Source organism: Musca autumnalis, unplaced genomic scaffold (assembly GCF_047663935.1).
Source record: "Musca autumnalis isolate F117 unplaced genomic scaffold, ASM4766393v1 scaffold_5, whole genome shotgun sequence".
Classification (NCBI taxonomy): domain Eukaryota; kingdom Metazoa; phylum Arthropoda; class Insecta; order Diptera; family Muscidae; genus Musca; species Musca autumnalis.
This window is the reverse complement of record NW_027412088.1, coordinates 71,306,903-71,321,383: the sequence shown is the minus strand read 5'-3', so window position 1 is coordinate 71,321,383 and position 14,481 is coordinate 71,306,903. Positions and strand designations below refer to the sequence as shown.

General features: G+C 33.6%; 1 protein-coding gene and 1 long non-coding RNA gene across 2 annotated transcripts; both read right to left on the bottom strand.

Annotated features, from left to right (window-relative positions):
• Positions 1-468: 468 nt before the first annotated feature.
• Positions 469-2,047, bottom strand: LOC141387200 (uncharacterized). The gene is made up of 2 exons (XR_012408503.1): positions 1,902-2,047; positions 469-1,643 (listed from the first exon to the last, which is right to left on the bottom strand). It is a non-coding gene; the product is annotated as an uncharacterized lncRNA (long non-coding RNA).
• Positions 2,048-3,335: 1,288 nt separating this feature from the next.
• Positions 3,336-4,043, bottom strand: LOC141387196 (uncharacterized). Its single transcript, XM_073956508.1, has 2 exons — positions 3,887-4,043; positions 3,336-3,822 (listed from the first exon to the last, which is right to left on the bottom strand). The coding sequence occupies exons 1-2, from the start codon at positions 3,925-3,927 to the stop codon at positions 3,408-3,410; spliced, it is 456 nt and encodes a 151-aa protein (XP_073812609.1). The 5' UTR covers positions 3,928-4,043; the 3' UTR covers positions 3,336-3,407.
• Positions 4,044-14,481: the final 10,438 nt, after the last annotated feature.

Here is a 14,481-nt window from a genome sequence, read left to right as displayed (position 1 = left end):
TTTACTTGAAAAGTGAGATCGCAACACTTTTCCATACTTACTAAAGAAAGGGTGCTTCTATAGATGCTTCTATAGACCCTTCCTGAAAGAAAGGGTGTTTCTAAAAGAAAGGGTTGTTGTTGTTGTAACAGCTTTGATACTGGGTTGGCAGCCGGTGGCGGTATTGACCCTTTCTGAAATAATGGGTGCTTCTATTGACCCTTTCTGTGAGAAAGGGTGCTTCTATTGACAATAATTTAAGAGCTTTCGAATCCTATATCTCAGGATATACGGACTTCCCATGATATATACATTGCACTATAGGTTATATTGCCAATATTACTGGCCAAAAGTCGTAAAACTATAAATTGTATGTTTTTTCATACAGAATAGCTTTCATAGGCTTCAGAGAGAATAAAGGAGCCAAATTTATGATGATGTTAACCTTTTAAGATGCCCATCTCTTAACCCTTTGAGGACTAAAACGAGTTTTTCGTATATTTCATTAATAATATATTATAATGGCTTTATTAATTTATTCAAACAATGTTATAACGTATATATCATTTATATGAGTTCCAATTCATTACCTAAATCAATGTCATTAAGAATATTTACATAAAATTGAAGTCCATCATCATTACAACCGTCGATCTCCTCACAAACTTCCTCAGTTGCTTGATTTATATTGGACTGCATTGTAGATTCTAATTCTTCGGTTGGAGTTTCACATTTTAACATTTCTAAAACTTCCTGTGGAAGCTTTAAACGCTTTCGTTGGATCTGATGTGTCCATGGCTCTAAATTTATTGTTGTAGCCAGAAGTGAAGAGTTGGAATCTGGCGATATGCTTTTTTGAATGTACGATTGCTTATATTGGGCATGTCCAGTACTGCTATTGAGCCCGTAGCTTATAGTTAATGCAGCATTTATAAAGTTTGTATTTAAAGTATTGGTAACTTCCCTTTGCGTCTCTATAATTCTTGATGCAGTGTGGAATAAAAGTGATTGTAAAGAAACTTTTACCTTAGTTTCACATACTTCTATGCCCTGTGGTCTGCATTTTGATTTTGCAGCAGCAACTTCGTTGTAATACGGATAAATGTCGCAGTTCCGCAGTTTACTTTCGCGGCGTATACCACAATATTGTTCCTTCGTAAAATTATAATTCAATAAAAACGCCAAAGCCTCGTCTGTCGCAAATTTTAATGGTTTTTGACTACCATCGGAAAATAGCTTCTTTATTTTAGATGGCCTTGATGGGCTTTTTATTGTCTCTATTAGGGTTTCAGCTAAAGGTGCATTTCCTTGTTTTCTCGCTGATGATGCTGCTGAATGTACTAATAGGTCCGTCTCATCGCCCAATATTTTTAAGACGTCCGCGGTTTGTCTTATTTTTCCACGGTTTGATTTTTCACAAAATTGACCTATTGCGGTTGGCTTGCGTTGTAGTACGAATGTACCTTTAAACCATTCGGTATTCTAACTTTGAAAATTTAATAAGTATTTACAAAAGTGTCTTATTTTTTCATTTGAATCAGCAGGGATGTTTTCGATTCCAATGTGAGTAACAATATAATTATACACAGGTTCTTGTTTCTTTTCTCTGGAGCGTGGTTTGACCCAGACTTCAAACAAATCGATATTTTGGAAAATGTGGTTGTCTGAAAAAAAATTATATTACTAAACTCCAGCAAATTTAAGCAAAACCGCATATATATTTTTTGATTCAGCTCAAATCAAAGAACCAATTTCAATTTTCACTTTCATTGCCAAACTTTGCCGAAACTTTAAAAGCTTACATAACCTCAATTTTTTTTAGATTTTACGATTAGCTTAGGGCAACTCGCATTTAATGTCTATTTATACACAAAAAATTAAAATATATAAGTATTTATGATAAACTGATATCGTATACTAACTTGTCAATTCGTTACTTATATTAATATTTAGCGTTTTAATTCACTTTCAAAGTTTACAAGTAAACACACTTTATCAACACGTTTTTATTGGCACTTCAATAATTCACATTTGACAGTTCGTCAAGTTACGGTATAACCGCGTATGCAAAAACAAAATGCATTTTTATTTGCTTTGGTGTGTTTCTTATAAGAATGTAACATAAAATAGGTGAAAAGACAACACGCAAAATTTGACTTTTGGCCAGTTAAATGGGCTGTTTAACCTATAGTGCATTGGCGTAATCAGAATTCCAAGATCTACCAAACAACAAAATGTCATTCGTATCACGGTGTGCTCTTTAATCAAATTTAAATGGAAGGTGCTTACACCTGGGAAGTTTTTGCGGATTCTGAAACTACAATTTTCATAGATGAGAAAAATCAAAAAACAAAAAAATCACCGGAGCGCTTTTTAAATAAATCGCGATTCAAGTTGAAATTTTTTGGGGTGGTTTAGGTTTTTGCGATTTTGCTTGGAAACCGCAAGTCCTATCAAAATGGGAATAAAAAACATATTGTAACTATCAAAATTCTCTACAAGATTGACCTTAATGATATTTTCGTAGGTTTTACAACTTTTGAGATATATAAGTTGAAATTGGGACAATTCAAATTCAATTCTGTATCGTCTTCCTATAAAACAATGTCATGACTGCAATTTCCCAACTTAAACTTATTTATCTAAAAAAATGGTACAACCTAGGAAAAAATCATAAACGTCAATCCTGTAGAGAATTTTCACAGCTACAATGTTTTCTTTAGCTCCATTTCGATTGGACTTACGGTTTCCAAGCAAAATCGTGAAAACCTAAAAAACACCTAAAAATGCGAGTTTTGACCGCGATATATTTAAAAATCCCTACAGCGATTTTTTCTTGTTTTTGGATTTTTCTCATCTATGAACATTGCTGTTTCAGAATTCACAAAAACTTCCCCTGTGTAAGCGGTTTTCTTTAAAAGTTATTTAAAGCGCACCCTTCATGACATTGTTTTATAAAGCGTCCATACAGTCAGTGCATTGTCCCAATTTGAAGTTCAATATCTCAAAAACGGTAAAAGCTACGAAAATACCGTAAAGGCCAATCTTGTAGATTTTCATAGCTACAACATTTTTTTAGTCTCATTCTGATAGGAGCTGCGGTTTCTAAGCAAAATCGTGAAAACCTAAAAAACACCTAAAAATGCGAGTTTTGACCGCGATATATTTAAAAATCCCTACAGCGATTTTTCCTTGTTTTTGGATTTTTCTCATCTATGAACATTGTAGTTTCAGGATCCCCAAAAAATTCCCAGGTGTAAGCACCTTCCATTTAAATTTTATTCAAGAGCACCGTGGTATGTGTTTGCGCACCAAAAACCAATATTTTGACGCATATTGTAGAAACGATATATCTTTTTAAGTAACACTGAAAACGCTTAACCATTTTGTTTTATTTCGACTGAATTTGCTTATCTTACACCATATAACTATTTGCTATCTAATAACTTTACATCAATACCTAATTCTGTTAATCTCTTCACCACCTCCGTATTATCCAATCCATTTTCCTTGTTATATTTGTAATTCATGGATAATTGAACTTCTTCCAAACCCTGGACATGTTCATAAAGACTACCCTCAAGTTTCAAATCAATATCGCTCTCTTCACGCAACAGGCAAAAATATAAGAGGAATATTGCCAAACTTCCAGAAATTACATATGGTTGATACCACAAATGTTCATCAGATCCGCCACTACGTGTGTCTTTGGCACGCCATGTTGCAGCATCACTACCGAAATAGTTGATGGGCTCATTATTTACTTCTCCTTGTGCCGGTGCTTTAGTACTAGCCGCTACTTTTTGTCCCATAAGACGATACTGTTGTTTAGGCAAAGCAGTCCTACAAAATAGACCATATAGAATTTAAATATCCCATCGAGACACTTTTATTAGATTACACATACCTTAACAAGGCTATAGTTCTGCCGATAGTTATTCCATTCATTTTGTGCGATGAAATTTGTTTTTAATTTTTGTTACACAATTAGACGACAATAAGATGGTGAAATAAAAACAAATGTAGTTTTCGGCGAATGTTTAGAATGACATTTTGCGGAGCGGAAAAAAATTTAAAAACGTTCCGAAAATTTGAAAAGGGAAACAATGATGACAATGAAAACGAACCCAGCTGTTGTTTACGAATGAGGGCGAGGTTAAGACATAGAAAAACGTAAACAGATTTTGAATTCAATGGTATACTTTTAGGCTTGAAAAGTTCCGTAATATATATGAAACATAAGTACTGTGAAATACCAATTTCTGATTGAATTAAACAATTGGCATGCTTTTAAGCTGGAAAAAAACATACTGAAATATCCATGCTAAATAAAAATGCTGTGAAATACAAATGCTTCTTCTAATCATTTGGTCTGTTCCTTTACTTTTGAAAATAGTAAAACCGGCAGAAGTAGTAAAAGTTGTAAACTGCTCCCATATGAATTGTACGGTATCCAAAGTAAAGGAACGCTTTTCGAGTAAAAAGTGGTAAAACTTGTGGGTCTATCTTGTATTGCCACTAAACTTGAGTTGCGTTGTCAGTTGTCTGCGCGACTGAGACGAAATGTTGTACCATTAATGTCAACTCAACTGGGTGGTCGATAAACATGTTATCGATCAGTGTTTTTTCAAACTTGTGACCTCCAATCGCCAAAAAAAAAATTTAAAAATAATTGCGCTTTGGATAACTCTTTTGTGTATTCTGGACAATATTTTAATATTTTGGCTGAGTTTTCGAGAAAATTTGGAAAACAACCCAAGATTGGAATATAGTTTTATTTGCTGTCCCAAAAAATGATAAGTTCGGTGGAATTATTTTTTGATGATGAGGAAAATGTACAGGACATTGCATATATTAGAAGAAATTTGAGGGACAAATCGAATCCATTGGAATTGCCATCTGCACTGTAAGCTGATGATCATGTGGAAAGATCTATATAATCAGTAAATTATTTCAGGTTTAAGGCGTATTTTCGATTGCGAGAGGATGCCGTAGTTTACGTTGTGGAAACGTTAAAGGATGACTTCAAAGTAAGTTACAGATCAACAGCAATACCCCCACTTTTGAAAGTGTGCGCAGTTTTGCGATTCTTTGAGGACGGAAGTTTCCAAAAGTCCCATGGCAATGATTTCAACAATTGCATGGCTCAATCTACATTGTCGAGAGTATTGAAGAAAGTTGTCCACTTGATAGAGGACAAATTGTGCCAAAATTGGATCGTTTCGAAGTTGACAGAGGAGGAAAAAAGGCAAAATAAAAACCGTTTTTATTCAAAAACGAAATTCCCTGGTGTAGTTGGCTATATAGATGGTCCAAAGGAGGATGTTCGTCATTTGGACTTAAACTGAACCTACTGTATTTGTCACCAAATTCATTTGCAAAAGATTTGCTGCTGTCCGCTCCAAAGGCGATAAATTCACTTATTGTGATGGACCACCACCAGTGTTGTTGTTGGCTTTAAAGTGAATCCAGACTCTGCCACTCTTCAGGTGTTCGTGTTGGAGGTTCATGGCTGTTTAAACTGTCCGAAATGGACCTTCACGCTTCATCCGCTGTGGCTTTGGTTTCACCAAAACTTCGAACTCCTCGGGCTAAGTTTGGATTTTCACTCAGTTTATCAATTAATATTTCGAACTGTTGCTTTGTCGTTATTTTCACCATATTGATACACAAAATTTATTAATAATGCAAAGAATCAATAATTTGGTCTGTTCCAGTACTGCAAGAATCTACTAATTTTTACTATTTTTTTCGATAACATAAAGGAAAAAACGTTATCGTAGTAAAAAATAGTAGCTTCTTGCAGGTTCTGGAACAGAGCATTTCTTAACAAAATGTTTATTTTTCCTTCTAATTTACTTCTTGTTTCTTCGAAAATGTTCACTGCAACTGAAAATTGCTGGTTGCTGAAAAACTGCCGCTTCGTCAACTGAGATTCGCAACTTCAGTTGAGAGTTGCCATACGTGGATCAATTTTGACAACTGGCAACGCCACTCAACGATAATTGTTATCGATGATTGACCCCTTGAAGATTCTTGCACGTAAAGGAACAGAGCTATTGTGTACAAAATCTAAACAAATGTTTCTTCCCAGCAAACCAAATGTCGGATGTCCTACATATCGAAACAATTTCGGAAGCAAAATCGTTTAGATTTCGTATCGATTTCTATACGATTTTTCGTAGGGGAATTCGTTCCGATTTCGGAGAATATGGCGGAAGTAAATTTCCCTTCGAATTTGCTAATGTTTTTCTTCCGATTTCGTTACGAATTCGGATCGATATGTCGGAGACAAATTTCCCTTCGCACAACAACCACCTTTTGTATATATCTAACAACAACATTTTAGTTTGTTGTCGTAAAACAAAATGGTTGGTTATAAGATTCGCATATACATTTTTTAAATATTTTAAATATAAATGCAACATATAATTCAAGCTAGTGCTGATAGACTCAACATATTCGTACACAAAGTTTACATTGTTCTACTATAACTACAAAATGATAACAACAGTGAAAATCAATAGATATCTTTCAAATTATAATCTTCCAATAAAAAACATAACAAAGAAAATTTATCAATAAAAAAGAGGCATCAGAGAAAAATTTTTTCCTTCGATAATCATACGAAATTATTCCAAAATTGTTCGGAAATCTTTACGAAAGTTCGGAAGGTACCTCAGATTTTCATACGACATTATTCAGAAATCTGTACGAAAATTCGGAGGAAGAAATTCGAATTCCGAATTTCCCAAGGATTTTCTTCCGATTTCGTTGCGAATTCTGACCGAAATCGATCCGATTTCGCTCCGACATTTCGTTGCGAAATTATGTCAACCACTTCATACAACTTTCGTTAAGATATCGTTACGATTTCGGATCAGATATCGGACGTAACTTCCGAAATTTGTTCCGATTTCGTTATGATATCGGTACGATTGGTTTGCTGGGTTCTTCTATTCATTGTTTTCAAGAGAATTATAAATATTTGATCATTTCATTGCATACCTTTTGGCTTGAAAACTGAGATATGATAAAGTCTAATGCCAGACTATGACCATTTTCATTAATGCGAAAATGTGTTTATAGGCAAGAGGTGTGAAGGTGGTGAAACTATGTACGCAAGGGTCTGTAATCTGAAATTATTCTTTGTGTTTAAATTCGTAACTCTCAAAACAATGTAAGGCAATGAAAATATTAAAATTTTCATTTGATTTCATATACGTGTGTGCAGTCAATGAAATTTTAGAAGAAAATGACAAACAGCCCTAATCTGAACGCATAGGAGTTGGGAATTTTTTCACGTTTTCGTATTCTGAATAAAATGTTGTGGGAGTTTGTTTCCCATTTCCCATCTCCCCTCATTCTGAATGAAGTTTTAATTGGGAATTTGTTCCCATAGAAAAAAGTATACATTCTCTATCTTGAATTGTGGGAGAATTTGGTGTCTTTTTGTGGGAAATATCACCCCAGCAAACAGTGTGGGAGTTTGAAAAAAAGTTTCAAGAAATTTCATATTTTTATGAAATTTCATATTTTAAGACATCTACATTGCAAAATTATTGCAATATTTATAATCGGCATGTGGTTGCTTAATAAAAACATACAAAATGTACTGTAAAATATGTCATTAGTAGACTTCCGATTTTGCATATTCTTATATGATGAAAAATTATATACTACGACAATAGTTGTAATTTTTAGCGTCTTAGATCCATAAAATTTCGAAAGAAACAGCTTCAGCATTCCGAGGACAGATTTCTTGGCTTAAAAAGAGCATTTTTTTTTTTTTTTTTTTTTTTTTTTTGAAATACAAGTAAAAGAGTCGTGGTTGATTCTATCAACTCCGCAGAGCAAATAAAAACAAATCAATTTAAAAAAATTAGGCAACAACTATTTAAATATACTGGAGAATAACTATAATGTAAACAATTTTTACAACTTTTATTTATTTTTGTAATATTCGGGTATGTGATGGAAAACGATTCGACTCGTTTTGCCACAAATCGAAATCGTATATCTCTAATTTTGGTGAATATTTTAATGAAATTGAAAATGGATTTTAAAAATATTATTCAAATAAGAGGCTTTTGCGAAGCAAAACTAAATATATCATCAATGGCACTTCGATTATATACCATTCCGATTCTGCAAATCGAGTCGATTCGGTTTTCATTTAAATTCGTTACAAACTTAAAAAGTTCCTATTATTTTATATACAAAAAGTATTTTTGCCTAATAATTAAAAAATTCTTACACCAGGTCGCACATTTTGAAGAAAATGTACTTATTATCGGGGTTTAAAATGCTAACGCCATATTAGTAAAAGCACCGAGTATTTACAGCTTTGTCTGCTAAAATTTCTTGGACATATGTTTAGCAAAAAGGAACAACGGCAACATGTAGCAACAAATTTCACAAAAATATTGCTAACGATGCTGATGTTATTTGATATTGTTGCTATAATAAAAAAGCATCGGACACGCATACTCATATTTTGCAGCACACATGATCGATAACAATTATTCCTTTATGATATTGAAAAGATAGTAAAAATTAGTAGATTGTTGACGTTCTAGAACAGATCATTGATTTAAAGGTATACAAATGATCTCTTAACAAATCTATTAATTTTTGTTGCCAAAATCATTTTTAAAAACTAATGTTTTTGTTTTTCATAATACCGATTAGGCGTAATATAATAAATGTAAATATGTAATAATACGCAAAAATATGTAAAAATCAATAAAAATATCCGAATTTATTTGTTTGATTTTTTTTAAATATGCAAAATACTATAGCGATCATTAGGAATAAGTAAAACTAGCGATATACTCGTTAAACCCCTAACTCAAATTATTCCGAATGGATATCAACATACAATTTTTAAATTCGTTACAAACTTAAAATGTTCCTATTACTTTATACACAAAAATTATGTTTGCCTACGAATTAAAAAAATGCTTACACCAATTCGCACATTCTGAAGAAAATGTACTTATTAGTACAACACCACACAGCGTTTGACCTAACTCAAACACCATGAGTTCAGTGCAAATATTGGTCTGTTCCCTTACTTTTGAAAATGGTAAAACCAGCAAAAGTAGTAAAAGTTGTAAACTGCTGCCTTATGAATTGTATGGTGTCTGAAGTAAAGGAACGCTTTTCGAGTAAAAAGTGGTAAAACTTGAAGATTCGTGCACGTAAAGGAACAGGGCCTATGTATTTTGTATTATGAAACAAAATTACAGCCCCCAAAGGTATGCTATAATAATTTGGTTAAATAATTTCGAAATATATTCTCCCACGTCGTTGAGAATCTGGAAAGGGTGGGAATGGAAAATTTTGCTCACATGGCCATAAACAGGGCCATAATTGCCATACTTTATGCCCAATCACGTAAAAATACGTTAATAGTTATGCTATGAATTAACATTTTGGCTATGGCCATTTTTATTGATAGAATATCTACAATTTAACAGCATGACTTACTGATAATAAACAAATAAATAAACATACGGCTATACGCTATCTACTTTTACATCATTTCCTTAACTGCAGATTTACTGCCAGCAACGTCTTACATGGATACAAACTAATCAATATATAAAAAGGGCGTATTCTGTTTACTATCAAAACTAAAACTAAATATTAAAACTAATACCCCGTTTATATCTAACCGGATTTAACAAACCGACTGGGTTTTAAATGTCAATTCCATTGCTTATATTTCAAACAAATCCTTATAAAGAAGGTTAACCCTGCAACAAGCTCTAATATAAACAGCATATAAGGGACTAAAAATAGAAATATAATGTTTACTGTGTAGTGATATATATATACAGTGTTTTCAATATTCATTGTGTTATATGTACCTTCTGTGGTAAAATAACAGGTTATCATCATTATATAATAGCCCTTGATCTAGCAATTTCAATAGAGACCCAGGTGGGAGATGTTTTTTGGTACGTAGAGCATCTGCGTCATACGGACAATATAAGGAATCCTCAACCAGATCATTCTGAAGGTTTTGTGTTCTTTCCACAAAATTCAAAGCTCCTCTCATAAGAAACTTGTCGATTCGTTCAATATTCGCACCATCATAAGTTGCCCTACATGACGGACTTTTATACTAAAGATAAGTGCTGTGAAATCCCAAATTCTCATAAAATTCTAATTTCCGGTTTATTGCAAAAGGTATTTAAGGCCTGGGTACATAAGCTGCCTCGCCTGATTCCCTTGCTTTCCTTCTTCATTTCTGGCATAATAAAAATAAAAGAATAAAGAAGGCCGAGTTAATTTCGAACTGGGTTGCCCTTTTTATACCCTACACCACTATGTGGTAAGGGGTATTATGTGTTAGTGCATTTGTATGTAACATACAAAAGGAAGCGAGATAGACCCATAGTTCCTTCTAGGGATATACATAGAATCACTTTCTGAGTCGATTTATGCATGTCCGTCCGTCCGTTCGCAACATACAGGTCGCATTTGTTGACCGATTTCGCTGAAAATTGGGGAATACCATTTTTTTAGCCGTCGGAAGATCAAGTTCGAAGATGGGCTATATCGGTCCAAGTTTTGGTATAGCCCCCATATAACGGTACCTCCCGATTTAAGGTATTTTAAGGATCTTAGCCACATTTGTTGCCCAAACCAGCTGAAATTTTACATTTGAGGTTCCCAATGGCCGCGAAATTGCTCCACTAAAAATTGTCAAGATAGGTCCACGGTTCGGTATAGTCCCCATATAACGATACCTCCCGATTTAAGGTATTTTAGGGATCTTAGCCACATTTTTTGCTTGAACTAGCTGAAATTTTACATATGTGGTTCCCAGTGGCCACGAAATTTCGCCACTTAAATTGAGCCAAATTATATCGAAATCGGTTCAGATTTGGATATAGCTCCCATATATATGTTCGCCCGATTTCACGTATTTGCTGCACCAAACACGCTATATACGTCCGATTTTGATGAAATTTGAAATGTTTGACTGAATTCGGTCTAGAAATAAGTGTGCCAAATTATATTGAAATCGGTTCAGATTTGGATATAGTACCCATATATATTTTCGGCCGATTTCGTGTATTTTCAGCTCCAAACACGATATATAAGTCCGATTTCAATGATATTTGGAATGTGTGACTGAATTCGGTCTGGAAATAAATGTGCCAAATTATATCAAAATCGGTTAAGATCTGGATATAGCTCCGATTTATATTTTACATATTCACAGTGGTGTAGGGTATTATAGAGTCGGCCCCGCCCGACTTTCCTTATTCTTTATTCTTTTATCAGAAGCAAGCAAGGCAAGCAGGCGAGGTACCTTACGTACTCAGACCTTTACTGTCTGACGATACAACTTTGTTGTGACAAGTTTCGACTAACATTCTAAGAACAAGAGGCGGTAGATTATTTTGCACCAGAACAAGGCATAGACCTCATTGAAAATCTATCTATTGAAATACGCCAAAAAATATCAGAACAAGGAATTAACAAAATGATAAATCAGTAGTGCGATTCTGTAACTCTCTACCGATGGAATTAACGACAAATGTCGATAGTTAACGATATTCGTCGGTAAGTGCTATTCTGTATACAAATTTTACCGATTTTTATGTCGGTACTTATGGAAAATCATCGGTCAGTTACGACGAAAAAAAGGAGTCGTTAAGTCTACCGATATAAAATATAAAATATAAAAATATAAAAATCAATGAAAATCAATTTTTTAAGAAATGATTTTCGAATATATTTCATGGCAAGTAAAAAGATAAGCTGAGATACATTTCTTTATGCATAAAAAAAGAAAATTCTGCGGCATATGGAGGATCCTTTCAATCTAAATAATAGGAAGCTTATGAAAAATTAGAAATGGATACATTTTATAAAATAATGTATGAAATTGGGGGTCATTTGGAAACCTCCAGAATTGCGGAAAAATCTCTGAGAAAATAATAACTATTTTCAGTAAGAACAAAATATTTTGAAGGATATATTCCGTAACAGTTGCCACCCATATAAAAATTTATTGGTGGTTTCGATTAGCATCAACATTAAAAGAAAGAAGAATATCACCATGGTCGTCATATTCCCTGATAATACGTAATTCTGATATAACAGATCAATATACACAATTTAAATATTCATGTTCAATATATACATATTAAATGTTAGGATTTTAAATCTTCCGTTTCAAACAATTCAACCAATTTGTCGAATATTACACCATGTTTACATTAGAACTTGCCGGGTTATGAGAATTTATACGTATATCCAATGGATTTGACAATTAAAATCCACCGGAATAAATAAAAAATAAAGTAAATATAGTTATATATATGTAAACGTAGTTTTAACTACTATTTTTAATATTTAATAAACCCACTGGGTTTCAAATGTCAATTCCATGGCTTATATTTCAAATAAACCTTTATATGTAGAGAAGGTAACCCCTGCAAAAGGCTATAATATGTATAAACATGTCCTAAAGTTGAATTTTTCTACATGTAATTTGAAACATACTTATTTTATATACAATAGTGATTTAAATAATTTCATTAGAAATTTTAATTATGTTAATTTTGAATGAGCATTATTTCGTTTAAAGTGTGATTTTTTCCTATTTCTCGTAAAAAACAAGAAACGTTTAAAAATTAGAATAATTTATATACTTCGTATATGCTTTTCATTTTGAAATGACGTGCATCTTCTCTTAAATTTCGTCATTCTACCGATATTCGTCGCTAAAATTTTTGTATCGATAACATTGAGTTACAGAATAGCACTTTCGGTAATTTAACCGAAAATTTTCGTTAATTATCAATAAGAATAATAGAAAAAAAAGTTACACAATTCCACTACAGCTGTGGTAACTTTGTCCTGAACTTGTTGCCTTGACATTAGGTCTGTCTGGTTACCCTAAAATTTGTAATAATTTGTACCAGCAGTAGTGCAATTGGTTCGTCTGTACTGACAAATAAAAGGAAGTTCTGTCTGGTTACCCTAAAATTTGTACCAATTGTTGCTGGAAGTCGTCTGTTAACACAAAAAGTCAGCAAAAGTGAGCGATTCGAGAGAGACATTTTGACAGTTCTTTTACCCTGCGTTTACATATGACAGGACAGTTCAGTTCATGTATTGATTGTCAAAAACCCAAAACTTTCCTGTGTGACGTAGGCGTCCAGACAACTGCAAAAACAGTTGTAAAATTATGAATAAAAATCGTCGATTTATTTTTGTGTTCCGTTCACATATTTTGTTTTTATACCCTATACCACAATGTGGAAAAGGGTATAATAAGTTTGTTTTCCCAAAAATTCATGTAACGCCGCGAAATATTCGTCGTAGACCCCTCATGGGGTATACCAAACTTCATATCTCGACGAGATAAAGCGATTTAGCGATGTGTGTCCGTCCGTCCGTCTGTCCGTCCATTAAAAATTGTAATCAAGCTAGAGGCCGCAATTATGGACCGATTGTCACGAAATTTAGTATGGAGGTCGGGTTTGGACCAGAATAGAACTGATTAGTTTTTGGCGATGATCGTGAAATGTTAAAGGGATGAAATGGACCAAAAACAAAATTTTTGCTCGATTTTGTAGCCGCTCTGTAGGTCGCAATAATAGTCCGATCGGCGCGAAATTTTAAACGTAGTTTTGGTTTGAGATGAAGAAGTAGCGTGCAAGTCAACGGTATGATCGGATAATATTTAGCGGGTTAAATTGATCAAAACTTTTGTGTGAAAATTGGTAAAATTTCTAATGCACATCTTATAACAGCTAGCCCGGAAAGCTAGTGCACAGGGATAGTGGTATAGGGTATCACATGGTCGGCCCCGTCCGACTATAGTCTGTTCTTACTTGTTGTTCATGTTCTTTTGTTTTCAACGCATCTGAATTATCGTATCACTTCTTTTTCACAAAAATGTCAAAAATTTGTTAACCCGACTGTCTGTGAAAATATGATGGACAGCTGGAAGACAACCGACAAATGTATGTATGTGTTAGTAAATCAGAGTTGTATTTGAAGACAAGCTGTCTGGTGTAACCGCCTAGTTACTGAGAGTTTGCAAATTCTTGCTGGACAAATTTCTTCTAGCAAGCACTTGCAACTTTTCTTCTTCTTCCTGAAAACAATCAATCATAAAATTGTTAATTTTTCGTTGATTTATTTTTGTAAAAATTAAAAACAATTTTATTGTGGAAATAGCAAGCCTATAGCCCTGAGTACATAAGATGCCTCGCTTGCGTGCCTTGTTTTCATGCTTCATTTCTCACATAACAAAAATAAAAGAATAAAGAAGGCTGGACCAATTTCGAACTAGGTTGCCCTTTTCTTTTTTATTCTTTTATCAGAAGCAAGCAAGGTAAGCAGGCGAGGCAGCTTATGTACCCAGGTCCAGCTTATGTACTCAGGCCTTTAAATCACCGGTCAAAGGCAGGCTTTTTAGAAAAAAATACAGTTTAAAAGAAAATATTGTTCCCGTACCAAAGATTT

Bases quoted from the DNA above. Each gene is read 5' to 3' on its own strand.
- LOC141387196 (XM_073956508.1), bottom strand. From the start codon at position 3,927: ATGAATGGAATAACTATCGGCAGAACTATAGCCTTGTTAAG. The intron at 3,823-3,886 runs GTATGTGTAATC...TCTATTTTGTAG, and splicing joins AGAACTATAGCCTTGTTAAG to GACTGCTTTGCCTAAACAAC.